This window comes from Lepidothrix coronata, unplaced genomic scaffold (genome assembly GCF_001604755.1).
Source record: "Lepidothrix coronata isolate B3197 unplaced genomic scaffold, Lepidothrix_coronata-1.0 Scaffold71, whole genome shotgun sequence".
In the NCBI taxonomy this organism is placed as follows: domain Eukaryota; kingdom Metazoa; phylum Chordata; class Aves; order Passeriformes; family Pipridae; genus Lepidothrix; species Lepidothrix coronata.
The window spans coordinates 440,793-463,083 of record NW_016690251.1 but is presented as its reverse complement, the minus strand read 5'-3'; the positions used below and the strand labels follow the sequence as shown (position 1 = coordinate 463,083).

The following is a 22,291-nucleotide window of genomic DNA, read 5'->3' as shown; positions in this document are numbered from 1 at the left end:
CTGTCGAGAGGGGCGGTGTGCCGGCAGCTGCAGTGCAGGGGCGGACGTGGCCACCTCCTCGGCGGGGGGAGGCGGGATGGCCCGAGGTGAGGGCAGGGCGGGGTCCGGGGCGGTGGCCGTCCCTCACCGCCGTCCCTCACCGCCGCCCCTCACCGTCGCCCCCTGCCCGGGCCAGAGGTCCTGCGGTGCCCGGGGGTCCCACGGTGGGGGCGGGCCGTGGCCTCGCTGTGCCGTGCGGGGCCGGAGCGGGGGCGCCCCGCGCCCTGAGAGGCTCTGCCGGGGGGAGCGGCCCCGCCGGGTGGTGCCGAGCGGGGGCCGAGTTCGAGGGCACCCGCGGCCTTCTCCCGGGCCGGGCTCCGGGGAAACCCACGGAGGGTGTCAGCGACCTCGGGAGGGGGGGGCCACGTGCCGCCCGAGGCTTGGCACAGCATCCTTCCCGGGGCCACCCGGTGCCTGTTCAGCTGCATGTGGAAAGCCAGACAGTTCCGTAGAGGTCTCTGGGGAGGGAGCGTTTCCATCGCGTTACGCTGGGATAACTCCCTGGTGCTCAGGGTTGAGGCAGGAGGATGAGTTTCTTCTCTCTCGCGAGGTGGGACGTGGTGCTCTTGTGTGTAGTCTCCGTGTCTGCTGTAGCTTTGGGGCTCGAAGGCTCCTGCCATTGTGTCCTTACTGCTCGTGGTGCCCAAGTTGGCATTGCTGAATGTGTCCCTAGTCATTCTGCTTTCCCTGCATTCTGGGAGAGGAGGTATCCGGTAACCTGGGTCGGACCCACAGAGAACTCTCAAGATGAACACCATGACCTTGAAGCGCATCTTGTATTTAACAGGGAACCAGAATGCTGTGTGAAGCGATGGAGTGACATTGCTGCTCAGACAGTGTTGCTGAGCTATTTGCATGCCAAATTCAAGGCCCACTGTGGTTTCTGGGGGGGTAGGGACTTCAAAACCTGTTGGTATCATGTTTCTGAACAGTCCAAACTAGCTCTATATTAATATGTTTTTCCTATATTTTTGAATTTCCTTAGGCTTGCAAGGAGGGAGTACAGACAATTTGATTGATAGAAGGAAAAGCTTTCTAATTTTACCATTTCATGTGGATTTCTTTACATTCCTTTTACTGTCACTGAAAATGCTGCCTTTTAGCAACAAACTTCTCTGAGTCACAACAGAGATTTTGAGCCCAAGGACCTCATGTTGTGTGTGCAACAGGATGTGCTAGTGCTCCCACAGCATTAATGCTTGTAAATACTGTGCCTGTAGAGGTGCTCTGACTAAAGAGCATCAGGACTGTCTCACTAGTAGTTACTCACCACATTTCAGCGTGTCACCTTCTTTTGAGACCCGCTCTCAGTATAAGAGAGGTAGAATAGGAACAATGTGTTAATGTTTTGGCTTTTTTTCCTTTGTGTGCCAGTGATCATCCAGCTCATAAGGAGCATCCTCATGCTGATATATGTGGGATTAGAAATTTTGGAGATGCAATGCTCATGAATGGTGTATGTGGTGTCCACTGCTGGTACTTTTCTATTCTGTGTGCTTTTACGTGCTTTATGATAATCTCATTCCTTAAGGAATAGGCAAAATTCCTCTTCTCTGACTGGCAAAGAAAAACACTGGAATTCCCTTGTAGGACACTTTTATCAGAGATCAGTCTTGGGGACACCTGCCTAGCCTTTTTTTCTTAGAATAGTCATCAAGAGGAAAGTCAGATCCCCATCAATGCTCTTGGTCCTCCAGAAAGGAGTGTCTGTGGTGTTAAGAAATCTATTTCATCAGCCCCCAGGGTTGGTGCTAATGAAGTGGTGCTGGTGGCCAATGTGTGAATTTCCTTCCTCTTCCCTCTCCACTCCAACCCCGATGTTTATTAGTGAAAGCAAGTGTATCTCTACACTGTAAAAGGCAGCACCGAGCTCTTCTCCAGTGGAAGCAATTGTTACATGTGCAGGGTCCAGAAAAACACTTTGGGAATGGCTCTTTGTCCTAGGGAGCTCCCAGATGAGATTTGTTTGCTAGAGCTCCACAGTGACCTTTCAGTAACATCGATTCACTCTGAAAACAGAGCAGGGGACAGAAAATAGGGCCATATAGGGTAATAAGGGCTTTTAAAGTCCTCAAGGGCTTTGTAAACTGTTCCCTCATTTTTAAGGGTGTGTTGGCTTTCTTGGTATCTTCTACTTTGAACATTGGAAGGCACAGCCCAATATTTGCTGGAGGGATTGTAGAAGCATTTGCTAAAAGACTGTTTTAGCTCTGCTAGTTTACTGAACAAGATACAGAATGGACATGACTAGTGCTTCCCTCCTTCTGTCAAAAATAACCAAAAAGTGGGTATTCCTCTGAAACTTTATGAAATCCCCTTACATGTCATTGTGGGACACTGTCCAGTTGGAATACATGTTAAGATTGCTTTGGGAGGGAGGAATAAGGAAGGCCAGCTATGAGGCCTCCCTTCCTAGGGCAGAAAAAGAATGGGAGAATCTGTTGGTTATTTATTGAAGCACTAAGGAGCAGAGGTGGGAGTTGAGGGAAACGATGGGATTTTTACACCATGTGTCTGAACCCAAATTGAGATTCCCTTGCCTGTAGGAGTCTCCCCAGCCACAAACTGGACAGTGATAGATCTTTTTGTTGTTCAGGCCAGCTCTTGATCTTCTCCAGAACAGTGCCCACATACAGCCTGTGTATCACACTGTTGAGACCCATGACAGGTGTCCCAGAAAATATGGAAAATAATAAAGCAATAACAAAGTGACTTGGAACTCGATGTGTCAATAGTTTTTTTCACATAACCTCTTCCGGTTTTTTGGAGACCGGCAGATACAGCAATAGACTTGATGGGGGAAAATAAAACTGCTACAGTAGCTTTTTTCATCTGTTTCACAATCTCTTAATCCCTTTTGGTCTTACCCAGTTCTGCACTGTTTTCCATTAGGCCTTCTCCACTACTCCAGAGCTGCATACATGGGAAGGGATCTTTTCTGTAGCTGAGAAGGAAGATGTTGACAGTGTGATGGACTGTAGATCTAATCAAATAAGCTGTGTTTGGAAACGCTTTCCTTTTGGTGTCAGGCTGTGTCATCTTTAATTTGGTGAACAATATGAAAGGAACAAACTGTGGATCATGGGCTGACACAAGCCGGATAGGTACAATGGGGAGCAGAGAGAATGCCTGTGGGTGCAGCTTTCCTCTTTGAAGAAATGGGGCATCCCAGCCTTATGAAAGAGATCTAATGTCAGCCACGACAGATGGAAGTGGACTCCTCAGTGTCCGTGTAACAGTGGATGTTCTGAGGCTCACAGTCAGCCCGGAGGGAGGCTGTGTTGAAAGTTTCAGTGGCCAACAAGCTGGGTCTGAAACGACTGCAGAAGGATAAGGAGACATTGATGTCTAGTGAAAAGGTTTTGATTATAGGATCATAAATTCAACTGCTCAGGCCAAAACTCTGCATTGTTCCAGTCCTTTCCCTACCAGTGACCAAGAGACGATGCTTAAGGAAAGGCTAAGAAGACACGTACAACTTGTTTGCCCTACTTACACCCTTCTTGGTGTTGCAGTCTGCAGTTTTTCAGCCTTTTTATTTGTTGGCCTGAATAATTTTCTATGTACACAAGCTGTGTCATTCCACTGGTAATAGCACTGCTGAGAGGCCTAGCTCTGCATTCCTGTGTGTTTTCCTCTCTTTTAGCTACTTATTAGTTCTAGAGAAACTTTATTTTAATCATGGGACATCTTAATTTTCAAGGCCTTTGTTTTCATACCACACCTGTCCAAAAACATTGTTATTAGTGAGATGGACGTATCTATGTGCTTGTTGAGTCTTCCTAAAAGCACCTAGCCTTTTCTAATAGGTCTGTAAATCAGGACTTCTCCCCCCTGCCAGTCACTCAGTTTACTTTTTAATTTTCAGTTTTCTGTTGTGGAAGACACTGATTTTCCAGATCCTCTGCAGAGCTCTTTAAAATAAACAGCAAGCAAAAATCCTTGGCATCTTCTTTCTTATCTTTTCTCTGATCAATCTTTCTTGTCTATCCATTGCAGGCAGGTTTTTAGATTGACTAACCAGGAACCTGAAGTTGTGGATCCAGGATCAGTGTCTGTTTGTAAGATTTATGGGGGAAGGAATGTAGGTGATGTGGTATAACAGTGCTATCATTGATTCTCAACTTTCATTCATTAGTGTCTAAAATGTGACTTTTGGTTTTGTTGTTGTTGTTCTTGTTGTTTTTTGCTTTTAATAAAGTTTGCAGTACCTAAAGCATGCCTTCTTAAAGGTGCCCCACCTTGGTCTGAAAAGAGCAAGAGATCTAGAATTCACCATCTCCCTTGTTCTAGGTCCTGTCCTTAAAGAAAACACTCATGAAAAACTAATTTGCAGTTGTCAGGCTGCAGCTTCTGGCAGAAGATGAGCTAGAATGGCAGAGCCCTTCAGTTTCTTAAATTTTTATCATAGGGAGATACTTCTACACTACATTCCCTGGCTTTTCAGTGTTTCTTTTGGCTAAGATACATTCATTTTAAACAGTTTAGTTTTCAGGTGGCTGGAAGGCACCTTTTAGCCTTTTTCTGTGCTCCAGGATTTTTAGAGACCATGAGGCATGGATGCTGGCCCCTTATTGGGCTCTACTGTCTCTCACCAGTAGGCAAGGACAAAATTGCCTCCCTTTTTTTCTGCTTCTCTCTGCAGCAATGCTCTGCTCTGTATGCATGACCTGTATGACTTATTCATAGATGTCTGAACATGAGTTTGGTTGTATTAAGAAGCTTTTTGTTGAAGATGCACTTTTTCTTTCTGTTGTTCTGCATGTCCATAAAGAATCAGGAGTGGTTGCTTCTCAAGCAGAGATGAGGTTTATGGGGCTTTGTCTATTAAGCTAACAGGACAAAAAAGAAAATGTAAAAGGTGGAAATGCAAAGGGCAGGTAGTCAAGTAGTTTCTCACTCTTGTGACAGTTGTTCTGAGGTAAATGACAGGAGGCATTTGGTTTCTAGGGCTCAGGGCTATCTGGCCTGCGTAGGTCCTGAAGCATATTTTCAAATCTGATGGCAACTCAGAAGCTGATATTTCTAGTGTGCTTGTTGCTTCTTTTTGTGAAACAGATTTTCTTTAACCTTGCTACCTGTGTTTCTGATTGGGATGAAATTATATACTTTTTTCCCCCTCCAAACATCCCAGGCTGGACTTGAACCAGTAATTGTTCTATCTGTGGAGTATTTATTATTAGAAGTATCCAGCAGCAGCCAGCTTACTCTGGCAAGCTGAGGACAGAATGCACAATTACTCACTGCAGGTTGAGATAGATTTGAAAAATTGCTATGACCATTGGCCAACTCATGTACAAAATTTAGTTTTCCACTACTTTATTACAGCTATGAGTTGAAAATTATTTTCACATTGAAATATGGCATAAGGTTTATTATGTTTTTTCAAAGGAACAAATTCTGAGTGTATGTGTTCTGTAGTATGTAAAAACCTGGCATAACACTGTCAAATTAAATATCAAAGTACAAATATGGTTTATTACAATGGATCTGTCCTGAAGAACACATTTTAAAGTTTTGTTGGGGGTTTTTTTGGGGTGTTTTTTGTTTGCTTAATTGCTCTGGGGGGTTTTGTTGCTTGTTAGGTTTTTTTTTCCATGACACAACAAGCTGGTCTAAAATCTAATTGCGGAATGAGAGGACACATACCTACATCATAGAACTGCTTAACTCAACGGATAAGAGAACTTATGGAAGGGAAGCGATTATTTGCATGTTCTGGGAGTGTGTAAGCGGATACTGACTGTTGTGAACTAGATGGCATCGTTGACATATGTGGAAATGGCTTATATAAAGGCAGTCCAGACCAGCTTGTAAAACTCTCCCATAATCTTAGTAACACCTCTTCTCCTTGGAAACTGAATCACTCAGTGGTACAGAAAGAAATTAAACAGACCATGCTTGCATATACAAGAGTTTTTCTAGGATGTTCTGGCATAGAGAGAAGCAGGTGAAGGCCATTATCTGTCTTGATATTATTGTTCTTTTTCTTAATATTGTCTTTAACTATTAACTATAAAGGGAACAAATTCCTCTAGAACAATAGATTGTCAAATAACAATGAAATTTGAACTTCCTATCTAAAACCAAGTTTTATGCCTCTGGGGACTTTTGTCTTTGAGGAAAAAAAGCTCAGGGAACCATTGAGTATGACTGAGAATGCACTGGGATTTCCCGAGGATAGAAGAAAAAGCAAACCAGCTGTGATGGTATCACCTTTGGGCAAGTCATCAGTGTTGAGGAACACACCTAGTGCAGGCATTTTGTTATGTAGCTGCAGTGTGAGCTGCAGGTTGTACCTGGCGTGACGGGAGATGATGGGAGCCCCCGGCAAGGGGCCGTGGATTGGCACCAACCCTTTGCCTGACAAAGGGCACGGGGACTTGCTGTGCCGGCCAGGGGGTGGCTGGTCACCCAGAGACTGACTTTACAGGAGCCAGTAAACAGCAAGGGACTAAATGTCACCATTGAAACAGGTGCACAGACTATGACGGTACAATATCCCAGGGATTCCTTTGTTGGAGGTCCTTCCTCAGAGGCCCACCCTTGGCATCGCTGCACCAAGAGTTTTCAAAGGAAAATAAGTCAACATCTGTATGGACTCTTGGTATGCCTTTGGACTACCAAAAGCAAGAGTCTTATGGAAAGAATGGGGATTTTTAATGTCAGCAGGGAAAGAGAGTATGTAATGGAGAGGAAATATGCAATTTGCTAAAATTGCAGTTACCTGCAGAAATTACTGTAATGCATTGCCCAGCCCACACCAAGGGCACTACAGGAGTCAGTAGAAATCACCCTCGCTGGTGCAGCTGCAAAGGCTGCAGCCAGGCAGCCTCTGGGACAATGTGCTGTTGTGGCTCTGGCAGTGACCAGAGGGAATGGACAAATTTGACAGACTGCAGGACTGTATATGAGAAGGACTGCTCAACTGAAGAAAAAAGACAGTGGGAAAAGTTGGAAGCAGCCCAAAATGATGATGGAATAGGGATAATTGGGTGAAAACTGATTCTGCCCAAGAAATATTTAATAACTGTAGCTAGGTGGTTTCGTGATAAAGCCAATGGGAGGGACAGAAGCAATAGCTAACCAAATACAAAAGGTATGGGTGGCTCCAGGAATTTATGCAGCATCATAAAAAGAATCACAAACTCTCTTTGGAAGGCGTTTAGCTTTGCCAGGGACTTACATCCCAGTGAAGTCGAGCTTATTGGATAGATGTGAACACTCGACGCAGTATGTTTTATATATGCAGAAAGGGTTCAAAAAGCAGAGTAAGTATGGTCAGTGGTATCAAACCACACCACCTGAAACACAGGTACATGGTATACAGCCTGAAGGTGAAGTGTTAATTAAGGCATTCTCTTGAAAATCCAAATTAGAACCTAAATGGGAAGGGCCATGTACTCTTTTACTGTGTTCCTAGTTTGCTGTTAAAGATGTAGGTAAGGAAAATTGCATACACCATTCTCACATCAAACGAGTAGTGATGATCAACCGGTCGATAAATGACTGACGTCTGAGAATCCTTCATGATTTTCTGTTGGGAATAATTTAAGTATTTGAAATAATGTAGAAGGGCAGTGGTTAAATGCCTCAAAAGTTTTTTCTTTTTCCTCTTACTATATTGGCAGATATGCTTAATTAAAAGAAAGGGAGGACTGTTGAGGAACACAACAAAGCAAGTAGCTGGTGTGCAGCTTCAGTGTGAGCTGCAGATTGTGCCCAGGGTGGGGGTAAATGTCTGGAGCCCCAGGCAAGGGGCCACAAATTGGTGCCGACCCTTTGCCAAATGAAGGGCATGTGGACCTGCAGCGCTGGGTGGCTGGTTCATCTAGAAACTCTGTAGAATCCAGATAAGACATGACAAGACCCCAGACCAAATATCATCATTGACCAAGAGGGCATGAAGAACACAAGAGGAGCACAGCCTGTAAGGGTACAAAAGCTCAGTGGTGTGAGTGGCTAGAGTGGCTCCTGAATGGTCAGACAGGAAAGTTTCCTTAGCCAACTGTCTGCAAACTAAAAAAGGGTGACACTGAAGATCAGAGAGTGAAACTGTAGAAATGCAAGCGGCAGAGGAAGGTTGAACCTGCTCCCCTGACCATGCTCCAACTAGGGGGCAGGGTTCCTTACAAAAATGGGAAAATGGTTACAGAAGGGCTGTAGAGGGATGTTTTAAGTGACTAACAGTTGGCATGATTTGTCATGTTTTTGTCAATCCCAGGAAATCTCTTCTGTGTAATAACAAACAGTCTCTGCTGTGATCAGCACTGGGCTTGAAAACTGAAAAAAAAATTTGTCCCATTTAGTCTTATTTAGTTTGATATGACATATCAGTGCAGCAAGTGGCAGTTGCCCCACTTATGCTAGTTTTTATTATGAAAGTGCTTGGTAATATGAAGTCTGTATGGCAAATCTATGGTGTGAATTTTCCCAGCAAAAAACCCTGTCTTCCAGAATTTGAATCAAATTGCCAAATCTCTAATCAGGAACTTACTGTTATATTTCTAAACTCTAAATAGCTTTTGGACAAGTTTATTTAATCCTTTTTAATTATGGTGACTGCATGTATCATAAAATGTTTTGAATAGGTACAGTGAGCACCGTTTTCTCTGGAATGGAGGTTTAAAATGATTGATTTCAGGCTGTGGGCTTTTTGATAACCTAATATAATAGGTTATAACAAGACCATTGAGCAACAGATGTTATCAGTTTGCTGTATGCCTGAGTTTTTTTAAGATAAAATACTGTTTTCCAAGGAAGGTTACTGTTGACCTCAGCTATGAAAAGTGACTTGAAATGGCCATGAAAGATGAATAACAGGCTTCTCACAAAAGCACCCTTTGGAGAGAAGAGAGAGGACTTGCCTGAGAGGGACATTTTGCATTGCCTAAGGGTCAATTGTACGCTTTGGTTCAGGATCAGGTGATGAAAACCTACCTCTGTATGGTGTTTCTGGTGGTGTCAGGTGTAGATTGAGTTTGATATCATAAGTATAACCTCTGTTTAGTTTTAGCTGTTATTCAGATACATTTGTTTTGGCTACCAGCAGACTAATCAAGCTTTGCAAGTAGTGATCTGTATTGATTTTGCAGGTACATATGCTTAAACTACAGTTAAATGTTTATTGTAAGCAAACCATAATATTTGTCTGTTAAATTAGTGGAGGTTAAGTTGGTTATGATATTAGAAGGATTTCCTCATGTTGCATTTCATGTTCTGCTTGTTTCAAAACTTGGAACAACTCTGTGAAACATATTGGTGGAAGGTAATAGACTTTACTCTCAAATTTTCCTGCCTCCTGGTTTTTTACCTTTACTGCTGAGATGTATTTGGAGAGGATTAGGATCAGGTGAACTGCTGGTAGTGTAGGCGTGCTTATCTGGTGTGCATTCCTAATGATTTGTTGTCACAATTAGCTGTGCTGTTTCTCCCTGTAGATAGGTGGGTTTGGCACAGAAATTACTGGTGTATCTGACTGCTCTGTAATGTATGTGAATACAGTCTCTGGTAGTATGTTATTGTGTGTTTGGGGGATTTGTTTTCCTCAGGTCCTATGCTGTTACTTTCACTGTGCAGGCAATAATACATTCAGCTGGTTGTGCAACTGGCTAGTCATAATAATGCTGTCAAGGTTCATCTGTTATCATATTTAATATATTTTATGTATGTTCTGTTCAGTGCAGCCTCGTGTTAGCACAGAATCTGGACCTGTCTGTCTTGATTGCAGCTTTTTTTTTGTTTTTGTTTTTCTTACATCACTCCTTAATGGTCATAAACCTTTCAAAGATGAAAAACAGTCCCAGCATCTTGCAACAAAACACTTTCAGGTGTTTTGTTTTTTACAGAAATGAAATGCTGTTAATAGCAAGCCCAGAATTTCTAAGGCTGATTGCCTTTGCATAGCTATGAGAAGAATATGTCACAGAGGAGACTTCAAGGTGCAGCTGCTAGGAATTGAGCCTGCTCTCTAAGCAGGGTCTGCTACAGCAGGGGCAGGCAATGAAGGAAGATATGTGTCTTCAAGGAACAATTCAGAATCTTACAAGTTCTTGTTGTCAGACCTACCCTAACAGTGTATGAGTTGTTTTTCATTGCTGTTTCAAGTTCAGCAGGAGATCTGGTATATTCCAGGGCTGAGGGGCTGTTAGTCCAGTGCACATTATATTTTTAATCAACTTCTTTCCTGTACTGTCATATGCATTCGTACCCTAATGACAGAATGCTAGTGCATGGTACAACTTATTTATACAAAGATTTAAGGGTTTTCTTTGTTTGCTTCAATGTGGGTGATTCCATATTTATAGTTAGTATTGTGTGTTAGAGCCAATGACATTGGAAAAACAGTGAGGGACCCTGGGTACATGCACTTATTGCTGCCATTAACTAAGCCCCAGTGCTGCTGAGTAGTGGCACTTGGAAACTCCAGTGGTTTTTTTTCCTTACTTCTAAGCACTCTCAATCCTACTTGTTATGTTCTCGTCTTATTCACCACCCCATCTGTTTCGTTTTGGCTTAATGCCAGTAAAGTTCATGTTGGGAACACCTAAATTATGCTTAAATTCTATTTACAACTATTTTTTGGTTGTTTCTTCCACGCAAGTATTGGACAGGGAGATTGATCTGATTTCTAGACTGCAGTTTACTGGGGTTACTTCTTTTGGTTTTGCAGATGTCCAGTTTGTCTCACCCAAAAAAGCTGTAGTTTTTGTCAACTTCCTATAGCACCATTGGGATCTGCTCTTAAGGTGGATCATGCTCCTAAGGTGGTTATGGGTTACAGCAGTCTAAGTAAATTTCACTTGTTCTGATGGTTCTAATTTGCAGACTTTCAGAGGTAAGGATGTGTCCTGAAGTAAAGTGAGATATTGTAACTCTTCCACAGTGAGATTAATTCATTAAGATTATCCAGGACCTTTAGTTAGGTGGTGAGAGACAGACTTCCATAGCTTTGTTCTGCTGTTTAATAACCACCTCACATCTGATGAGTTTTCAACTTGATGTTTGTGTGAGTTTGGCTGTATTTTGAGCACTCCTCAAGACTGAAGTAAGCTAACATAGGAAAGATCTCATGTATTCATTAGGAATTTCCACGGGGCATGCTTGTTATTTCTAAGTTTAGTTTTAAGAGTGCTGTAATCCTGTAAAATTAGGAAATATTTTTTTCCAATAAAGCTGTTTAAAATTTTGCTAGCATGAAAGAAAACCTTGTGAGATAGGTAATTGGGTTATGTGTATTTACTTTTTTGGTCTCTGACCTCCTTGAAGGGATAAAAGAGACATATGTATTATATATACACTCCTTCTGCTGAAAGTACCTCATCAAAACACAAGCCTGTCTGTTCTGAGTCATACCACAGGTCCATCTAAGGCCGGCATCCTGACCTAAGTTGGCCAAGAATGGATATCTAAGAAAGAGAATAAGAGCAGGGAAAGCATATAAAGTGACTCCTCAGAACGCTCTTACAACCTTCAGTGAATTGGTAAACATGGTTTTTTGGATTTCTTTATTGTAAAGGCCAAGACTAAATTTATAAAACTATAAAGATTCTCCCTAATTGGCTCAAAGAGAGAGCAGTATGCAAGAGCTGATTTCACACTTCTTCATGCTGAGGTTGGCCAAGAGACAGGATTTGGTCCTGCTGTTGTCACGGTTTCTTTCTCATAGCTGCTTTCATTTCTGCTTCACTTGCTATTTCTAGGAAGGCAGTTTTACAGTGTCTTAGAGTTGCTCAACTCTCTTGCATGTCTTCATGGGACAGGAATGCAAAAATTTCTTGACATCCTGTACTTTTGCTACAGGAAAAGGCAATCTGAAAGTTCTTGTTTTCACAGTCACTATATTTTAAATTATGTCTCTTTGCATTCAATGGTTGATACATTTTAAAGGTAAGAAGAGTGGTGCAGATATGTAAAAGTTCATATGCTTCGGTCCAGCTTTGCTGAATTTGAAGAGAGATATAATCCTTCCATCTCTCCTCTAATTCCCTGTAACACCACTTATCATTTAATATGTAGAAATGATGCTCTCTGCCATGTATTCTGGAAGAGAGGTAGTGCCTTATCATTCCCCCAGTGACCATCCCTTGCCACTTCCCTTCTATTAGCAAATTCAGCTCTAGCATAGAGCTGGCTACAGGCTCTGATGCCGGTCAAATAATATTTACACTATATTTTATTGATTTGAAAGGCATTACAATAATGCATAAATTAAAAGCACAATTTAAATATGCTGATGGTTTCTGCACAAAGGTGACTTCATCCCTTCTTTTGCCCTTTCTTTGTGATGCTTCTGAAGTTTTAGGTTAATGTGTTACACCTTGCTATGGATGTAGGTAATGCTTCAGTGTTGTTCTGGTAAACCCTTTACCTGTAGGTCTGGGCATGTTTCTGCAGTATTGGTACTGCCTCAGGAACAAGTTTTGATTCATGCTGCTTTGTGCTGCTACTGTGATGTAAAACAGCTTGAAATTCGTCTTGGGCTGTAATTAAATTGGCATTTTGTTTGGCTGCATCACTCTGGCTATACCAGAGCATATCTGCAAACAGTTCTGTAATTCCATATTGCCAAATAGCTGCTATTCATGGTACTGCCTGGGAAAATTTTGTTCTGTTTCAAAGCCAGTGAAGATACATGTTATTCCTTTAAATAACAAACATGTTATCTTTGTACACATATATTAAAACATTGATAAAGGAAACTGGAATAGTGCACGAGGGAAAGCAGTTGTACCTTGCCTAGCTTTGAGTGCTCGTGGACTTTCATGCTCTGTCTCTCCTCTAAAATTATTCCTTGGGATTACTTTCCACCCCAAGTCACTAGACTGAAATCTTATTATGCACATGCATCCCTAAAGTGATGTGAAAAGACCTTCAAGGTTAGGGAGGGGATACTTGCCTCTGTGCCTTTGTGTTAATATTGGGAGTTTTTATATTTTTATAATGTTGAAAGTTTGGGGCAGTCTATAATTAAATTACTTTTCTTTAAATACCAGAAGAAAAGCCAGCCTTAGAAGAGATTTTTGCAGGGATTCTCTCTTCTGTGCATCCTGCAGTGATGTGCAGGAAGGTCAGGTGCACAGTGTATGCAGAGCACACTGCTAGCTTAGGGAAGACCAGTTCAGATATTCTGGTGAACATAAAAGAGCCTGGGAATGGTATTTGACTTGGTCATTAGGAAGAAGAAGCACAAATGTTGTGCTGCCAAGCACAGCATGTATTTTCTCTTTCCAGTTTCTTATTTCAATACCTGGTGATTGAAAGGGCAGCTGCCCCACACAGATGCAGGACTCTTTCACTGAGAATTTGGAACATTTTGCACTACCTTTCTTCTGAATCTCTTTAATATTCAGATTTTTCCTATTTCTCTTCTATAATTTTGATTATCCTTTAGCAGATGTTGGATTTCATGAACATTTCTCAGCAGCCCTCTTACTGAGTTAGTCTGCTGATATTTTTTTCCGTGTAGTTATCTTCTATATCTAGAATGAAATCTTCTTTTGTGAAGATTTGTATAAGATCTCTTTGAGATCTTTTGTTCATGTTTTGTTTGCTCATTGTTTATGTCTTGCACTTTTGACATACTTCTGTCTCTGCTTCCTTTTGCATACTACATGCTGGTCACTTTCTAGCTTTCCCTCTGAGTCCTTTTATTGTAGGGAATGAGTTCTTTTCTCTACTTGAGCTCAAAATTACCTGGTGACTTTTTCCTTTTTTTTAGGCCCAAAGAAGTGTAAGGGTTGAATGACCAGCTTTAGTACTTTTTTAAAATTTGGTATTTCTGTTGTTAATCTAATTTAAGTCTGCAACCAGAGTGCTACAGTAACACTCATTTTTAGGAAGGAAGATATTTCCTGTTTTGGGGGAAGGACAATAGAATTGCCAAGATCCATGCTTAGTAAAAGATCCAGCCTACTTCTAAAGCCAGTAAAATATCTTAGGAAGATCTTTTATTAGTCCTTTTTCAATTAATTTTCTTCCAGGAAAGCAGAGTTAATGTGTTTTGGAAAGTCATTTTTATAGAAGATACATAACCAAAAAACTTAAAACAAAAATAATTTCAGCATAGGCTAGCTGGAGCTCCATATAAAAGCAGGAAAAAAGGGCATGAGGTAGAAGAGAAACACCATAGGCACAAGTTATTTCTCTGTATTTTAATTTGATCATCTTTAGCACCATGTGTATGCTATGAGGAGGACTAATATATACATGGCTTCAGCCTTTTCTAACAATCCCCATCTTCTATGCTTGGCTGTTCATTACAGTGATGTGTCTGTAATCCTGGCTCTGTAAAGGCCTTCTACCCTATTCAGATGCTTTTAGGCTTATTGAATGCAATACCTGGCAAACCTTTCCAATTTGTGTTGGATGTCATCCAATGAAATCCATAAAAACTGGCCAGGTAGCAGCTGCTCTGCTAAAGCAAGACCTTTTTGCCTGGTAGCAATAACAGCCCTTGCAGCATTTTGGTATTAGATTCTCTATGTGTTGTTGACTGTCAGGCCCAAGAGCACTGGACTGCAGCACGGTGTAGCTGATAACTGTCACCCTTTTAGTGTGTGCTGCTGACTTGAAGCATGGTTGTGTCTGTCAGGTTGGGCATGGAGTGAGCTCAGGTGTTTGCGAGGTGAGTTTGTTTTCTTTCCTAAGAGGCTGGTTCTCTTTTAGTCATATGCAAAACCTGTGGAAATGTAGCATGTACTTATATTGCGACCTCTAATAATTTTGTCATTTGTTCCCCCTGCCCCTTTTTTCCCCCAGATAAATGGCTCATTTAAATTGGGAGCTACTAAAATACTCTCTGGCTGGCAAATGCAGTGCCTAGCAGCAGTCATCAAGGACGAACCAAACATGAGTGGTGGAGGGGAACAGGTCGACATTCTTCCGGCCAATTACGTGGTCAAAGATCGTTGGAAAGTGGTGAGTAGCTCCAGCTTTGTGCTTCTTTAATGGCTCAAACAGACCTCCTCCTCCTGTAGTTGTACAATAACTTGTCTACTTAATCCTGGCCTCTAGCAAGCAACAGTGGAGTGGTATGATTCAACATGTTAGCAAGATACTGCAAGAAGGTTGATATCACTCTAGTGGTTTTTAGACTGTCTGGTGTTTTCAGAACACTAAACTTGCCAAGGATTTTTAGGTAGGATTGAACTGTTGCAGCAGGCTGAGTAATTTTTTTAGTGAGAACTTAGATTTTGAGTTGCTATGCCCAAGAATACTGCAGACAAGTCTATAAATAAAATGCATTACAGTAAAATAATATAAGTCCAAATGTGTAGGGTTGGAATGTCAGCTACTTCAAAAGTCAGAAATTCCATGATTAACTAGCTGGTACAACATCTGTGTAAATTTATTAGGATACTTTTAAAAATTATATTATTGTTAAGAGTTTTATTTCTTCATGGGACAACTGTCATCTGTTGTGCAAGCTGGATGGGCTTGGCTTTTAAGATGCTGAAAAAAAATTTAAATCCTGTGTGTGCCATTGTCTTCATTTTTAACTAGGAATACCAGCACTATCTGAATCCCTAATCTTACAGCAGAAGCCTCGCTACTTTGAAGTACAAGTGATTTGTAGTGGTAGCACTAAGTCATTCTCTGTGCTGACTAGCTGTGGTACAGTGGCCCTGCGAGTTTTGCAGTGGAATGTGAAGAGCGGAGGACTAAAAAAATCCAGGACTCTGAATTCACTTCAGTTCCAGGCTGCGGATAGGTTATTTTCACCAGCCTACATCAGACAATACATTATCCTTTCATTAGACTTAATGTAGTTGACCTGCACAGTTCAACCTTCCTCTGTTCTTTTTGCTCTCCCATTTCCTGCCTCTCTTCGCTTTGCTTCCTGCTTTCTCCACAGCCTTCACTTTTCTGTCTGACCTATCCCTGAACAGCCTATTTATATTTAAGCAATTCAAACTGCTCTTCATTGTCTTGCTTCTTGAGAGGAAATGGAGAATCTATTTTCTCTGTGATTAGACACCAAAATGGAGACAACCTCTATCCCCATCCCAAAGCTTTCTGGCACAGCTGAAGGAAAGTCTTGCTGTACTCTTGCAGCTCTACTCTGGAGCACATATACTTGTTTTAGCAGGATGATACATGTGCAAGTGAACTGACACATAGAACTCGAAACATGCTCTGTGCTTACCGACATCTCAGAAAATACAGGTTGCAGCTTTTGTCTGTCCCTCCCTGCACAAATGGAAATTTCCCCAGAGCCTACAATTTGGTCAGATTGGTTCACGATTTTTTGCAAAGCTGAATTTAGACACTCTCCTGATGCCTTTGCTTTAAGAGCATGCTGGCAAACACTCATTCTTCCTCAACATGAGGAAGAACTTCTTTACACTGAGGAAGGCAGAGCACTGAACAGGCTGCCCAGGGAAGTTGTGGAGTCTCCCTCTCTAGACACCTTCAAAACCCACCTGGACACATTCCTGTGTAACCTGCCCTAAATGACCCTGCCTTGGCAGGGGGGTTGCACTAAGTGATCTCCAGAGGTCTCTTCCAACCCTAACAATTCTGTGATTCTGTGATTCTCTGTTTTCCTTTACCCTAGCTAGCTTTGGCTTGTACCATTGCCTATTCATCAAACTTCAAGTTTCTCCTTCATAGACAGGTGTGCTAAAACATCTGTAAATGATGGCAGTATTTTTGTAACACGGTCTAAACAAAGTAACTTTGTTCTTGGAAACAGCAGAACTCTTAAAAGCACCAAAAGCTACAAGTAAGGTCTAAAATATGCTAAGTTATGCTCACAGGGGAACATTTCAAACTACTTTTCAAGTTGGTAGAGGCCCTAAATGTGGGGTTCAGTGCTTCACTGTTGCCTGAATCTGTGACTGGGGACATCTAGAAGGTCTACCCACTAATTCTGCCTTAGAAAAGATAAAAATGTGTAGCTGTATTGTCAATAACTACCTCAAACTAGAGGAATAGCCTTTTATGTTTTGTAATATTGGCTCACAGTAGCCTTCAATACTGCAGTAAGGTCATTGCCCCACTTGAAGGCTCTGAGAAATGACATGCCTTGCTAAAGGCTGTAAATAGCAATGAGAAATTCTTATTACCACCTCTGAGTAGAGCTGGGAATTTGGCCTTGTGCTAGCTGAGTTGAGCATTGTCAGCCTTCATTGAACATTTTCCCCCACCAAAGAAGTGCAAGGTGCACATTCCTTTTAGGCAGGCCTTCTGTGCTGTCCCCTTGCTGTGCTTGATGTTGGTGTGGGACCAGTCAGAACCACAGGCTGTGTGGGGCTCGAAGTAATCTGGAAAAGCTATGAAAATACCTCTTTTGGCCCAAGGAAAGGGACAGCATAGGATCAAGCGACAGAGGAAAAAGGGACTGCACCTTAAAGCGAGCATACAGCTGTAACATTGCATCATAGACCTCTCTAAATCTAACCCACAGTGTCCAAGCTGTATGGTCCAAGCTTTGCTGTGGGTGATGGATCCTGCTCAAGCAGGTGTGTGGCATATTTTTGCGGTGCTGGGGTGCAGCTGCCAGAAGGTTTTTTGTGTAATTTGTCCTCCCATTGTGATTGTCTCTGACTGGGCATCTGCTTGAACCTTGTAGCTCTTAGTGCTGATATACTCCCAGTATTGAGCCAATTTCTAATTTTAGTTTGGTGTAATGTATTCGTTGAATTTCTTTCCTCCTCTCTTCCTATATGGTGGTTGACAAAGCTTTGACAAATGAAGATGTTAATTCTCTGCAGTTGGCCTCTTGGTTGTTCATTTTCCTGTCACTCGAAGTCAGTAAAATTTGGCTGTCTGACAGCAGTAAGATTTTTGTTCTTATTTATGAAAAAAGACATGGACAAGCAGTGCTTATGGTTTTTATCAAAACTTTTGGACTTAGAAGAAGTATTCTTTTGAGTCATCATTTGTTACTTGCAGATATTTTTGATGCTTTCACTGGATGAAATTTAGACAGTAATGGGACCACACGACTTTTACTGAGTCCCAGGGGGTGACTTGATCCACATGTGCTCTGAATGGTGCGAAGAGCTTTGTTCAGGGGAGGGAACAAAGACAAACATAACTTGTGCTTGCTTTGAACTAGGGATAAATGTGGATGCCTTAAAGCTGAATTGATGTATCTCTTTGTTTCACCTAAATGCTTTTTATTGGGGATTCACAACTGAGACTTATTAGCAAGACAGAGTTGGCAGCTTCTGCACTGAACTTTGAATATAAGTGTTGACTCATGTACATGTTCTTTTGCTAGGTGCAATCTATGCTTTGTTTTCTTTAAGGTTTCTGAAGTTCTTGAACTGAAGCTCTCCTGTTTATTTTGGAAACCTTGCTGGAAGTCGTACACACTTTTGTGAACTCTTTACCTTGTCTGGCTCACAAGGGCCATTTATGATTCCAAGAGGGAATTTGGGACAAGGAAGGTTCTTTTTCAGTCTTGGGGCCTGTTTTGGTCTCACTCTGAATTGCTTTAAGTGGGCTTTGAGAGGTTTTCAGATGTTTTAGAATGTGCCTGGTTGGCTTCTTGATTGCCTTCTCAGTTCATGGCTCAGTCACATGCCTGTTATACATGAGTTCGTTTCCCTGGAGATCAGATCCAGTCCTTTTGAGCAAGCTGAGTGGACTCTTGAGAGTTTGATGAATGTAGGTCAACTCAACTCGTCCTCACCTGTTAAGTCAGATGAGGCCTTCTAGCAATTTCTGAATCAAGGAGCCCGTTGAGTTGGGCTACAGGAGTTGCAGGCTTGACTATGCAAGTGCTCCTAAAAGGCAGTAACAGTAGTCATTGTTTGACCTTGTCAAACATTTGAAGCCTATGGATGACAGCCTTGACCCTGGCTGAGTTCACTATAGATCGCTGGCTTTTTGTTTGGTCCTTTGCTTTGGATTCAGAGCACACATTCTTGTTCCTTGACCCTGCCACCGATCCTGAGACTGAACCACTCCTGCCTTGGTTATCCTGGGAAGGTCTGGTCTTTATATAATATCCTTGGAAGGCAGACTTTGTTTAGAGCAGTGGTGTCATATATGCTTCTGAAATAAAAGATTAAATTTGTAATTCAAAGCTATTTTTGGTTGGAGTTGTGTGTTGCCTTGGTTTTTTGAACTGTCTCTCTGAGAATACTGATTCTGCTTAGTGAGAAGGCTGTGTGTTGTTGTTGTTGTTGGATTTTTATAGGCTCTGGAGGATTGTGCTACTAGAGGCTTTTTCAGGATAAATCCAAAATATTTCATAATATTTAAAGGAGACTTCAAAGGGAGCCATTTGTGTCCTATGTAACTACTGATTGTCTGTGTGCAAGTCCAAACCTGTGTTTGATCAGATGAACTGTTCACTTGACCTTGCAGCCTGTAATGGAAACCTGACCATTCGACTCATGCACAGGGGCTTGTGCATTTAGGTAGAATGAGTCCTGCTGGTTTTGTCAGCCTGTATCCCAGTCTTAACAGTAAATGGGCTGGTGGAAGGTAGGAAACGATGAGAACAGAATATTCCTGGGGCAGTGAGGCTTAGCATAGGCTGATGACTCGTGATTGCAACTTAGGTCATTCTAGTTAGATGTTTCATTCTCTTTTTTGACTTTGTGTTTGTGGTATCATTATTGGTTTTGGGTTTTTTGAGTGGTATATGCCCATCTCTTCTCTGTGTCCAGCAGAAGCCTGTGCTGTGTTCACCTTAGTGATCTCCCACAGAATACCCAAGCAATGAGGAAATGCTTGTGTCATAAGCCCCTGACCTCAGCCAAGACCTTGAGTTGCAACAACTTCCTTTGCAACAAAGAAAAGGAAATGGCTGCTGGTGGCCTCTGGATATTGCTGAAAAATCAAGGAGGATGGCAGTGCTGGTAATGTTGAATAGAACCATCTGATGTGCTGGGAAAAGTATGCCTGAGACTAATTTCCATGAGAGGGTAAGAAAGGATATGAGGAAGCAAAGGCAGCTTTGACAGCATTCCATTGGCTGGAATGTGTGTATAAAATCAGTTTGCTGATTCAGCAGAAGCTCCGATCTTGATCTCGTGTCATCTCACATTTGTTTCTCTATAGACTTTTACATTTCTTCTGAATTGGCTGTTTTCCCAGGTGTGCAGTCTCAATATTGTACTTTTCTTCCTGAACCTGCTTCTCTGATGCACACATTCTTTTGCTTTTCCTGAGGTAGTAGTCCTAGTCTGTCCTTAGTTTTTCCAGGCTCCTGATCATTCTTTTACTCCTGAAATGAATGACTTCTAACTCAGTGAGAGCCTCTAGCAGCAAGGTGTTCAATATTTTCATTGTATGTGACTAGACCTTCCTACAGATCCTGATAGTGCCACTATCCTAATCATATTACTGTGTTGTTCCATTTGTATTGTAGTACTTTTGCATTTTGACAACTGTGTTGGACATCAGAGCTGTCCCTTTTAGGGCCAATGAATGGAAAAAGATCATTATGTGTGCCTGTGCTGGCTCAGCAATTTTTCTCCCCAGATCCATTTCTTGAATTATGTACCCACTGAGATGTTTGGGTAGCCTGTATTTCTTCTCCATCCCAGCTATGCTGTGCTGTATTTATTACTGTTGACTTTTGCTTGTTATGTTACCTATGTTCCAACTGAGAGTTTTTCAGTCTTTCTCAAAGTCCTTCCAGATCCCAACTAAACTTTTTGCCTTCTGTAGCTTTTCACTGTTCCTTTCCCTTTCTCTTGTGCCATTAATACATCAGGCAACAGAAGATCTTGTGTACTGAATCCTGAGGTATTAGCTGGCATATTGTTGCTGTGCCAAATGTAGTATTGTTTCGATAGAAAGATTTTTAATAGCCAGCTAACTTAGTGTGAATTTCCAAGTAGAAATAGGACTGCACTGTAATTATGAATAATATGTGGTGACCTAGTTATTGGGCTGTATGCATATGCCTGTTTAGCCCAGTGGAAGGTTGTGAGGAAAAATGTCAAAAAGAAGAATGGCTCTGGATAGCAGCTTTCGTAGGGTTATCAAGAAATAGCTTCAGGGACAATAGCCAGGCCCTTAATATGGAAAATATTTCCTTCTTCATGTGGAACTGTTTTTCTTGACCTGCAAGTCAGTAAAGCAAATGATTTTTGGGTCACCTTAGGAAGAAAAAACCCTGCCCTGGGTAGGCAGGGCCCTTTGTTCAGCAAACTGGACAGGTCTTCTGTGGTGCAGAAGACACTAATATATCATCTAAACCTCATTAAACATTATGTAAGATCCATGTTTGTGTGACTGAAACGTCTTTTTCTCTTGAAGTGTTATTGCTGCTGTTGGAAAGAAGCAGCGTTCAGGGCTTCCAGAGCAGTTGCTAACACAGAGGGAACACAAAATGCTGAAAGGAAGGGCTGCAGCTAGGTTCAGTGAACAAGTGCTAAGCAGATCAAGGGAACCCTGATCTATCTTTGCTGTAAACTTCAATTTCTTCCTGGACAGCACAGTATGCTTTAAATGTATCCAAGAGAAACAAATATAAAATAATTTTCCTGGCACTTGCACATTGACACTTGCAACACATTAGAAGTCTGTCTTATACATGCTCATATATAAATATATGCACATATGCTGTCAAGTCTCAGCAGAAGGAGGATCAAGGAATCACCTTCCAGGAAAGGCAGAGGATCCCGATTTGCTCTCTTGAGTGGGAGGCTACTCTAGAACAGGCAGATGATCTATCTCTAGTAGGTACATATCAAATATGCTGGAACTTAGACTTCTTTAGCTTTGAGTTTATGTCAGCTGAAATAGTGAAATCCTATTGAGAAACAGTCTTTAATTTTGCTCAGAGATACAAAGAGCATAATTTTGTTGGGCTTCAAACTAAAAATTAAATAAATAGAGCAAGAGAATGAGAAACAGTGAAGCTCTACGGGTGGCTTGTATGCAACTGTTTTGAGGTAATGCAGTTGACAGTTCACTGAAATGTGACAATGAAGCAACTTCACTAGCGGAGAAGGTCAAGTATCTTGTAAAATATTCCTGTGGATGTTTTGTTCTGTGTTTAAAATCCTTTGAATGACATGTAAACTTCATTTAACTTATTTCTTAGTTCCAACTACCATGGTTATGTTTTACTGCAGAAATGTATTTGTTGAGAGGGAATGACGGTTTTTACCTAACATGGTCTGAATAGTGGTTCTGCTACATCCTTGAAGTGTCTTTCCTTGAATTTTGGCAGGAACATTACAGAGATAATAGGCATTATCCTTTGCTTTTAAATGTATCACATGTCATTAGTTGCTAGGCTTGTTCTTTGTTGTTACAGCAAAGAATTTATACATAG

General features: G+C 41.7%; 1 protein-coding gene across 2 annotated transcripts in view; it reads left to right on the top strand.

The window, feature by feature from the left end:
* Positions 1 to 22,291, top strand: part of TTBK1 (tau tubulin kinase 1) — a 108,861-nt gene continuing 86,570 nt past the window's right edge. The window contains exons 1-2 of one of the 2 annotated variants that reach the window (XM_017818916.1): positions 1 to 86; positions 14,800 to 14,958. In XM_017818916.1, the coding sequence (XP_017674405.1) occupies positions 14,851 to 14,958 (108 nt within the window). In that variant the 5' untranslated portion in view covers positions 1 to 86; positions 14,800 to 14,850. Of the gene's footprint in view, positions 87 to 14,374; positions 14,666 to 14,799; positions 14,959 to 22,291 lie in introns of those variants that run through there. The other variant, XM_017818917.1, reaches the window with a different exon arrangement.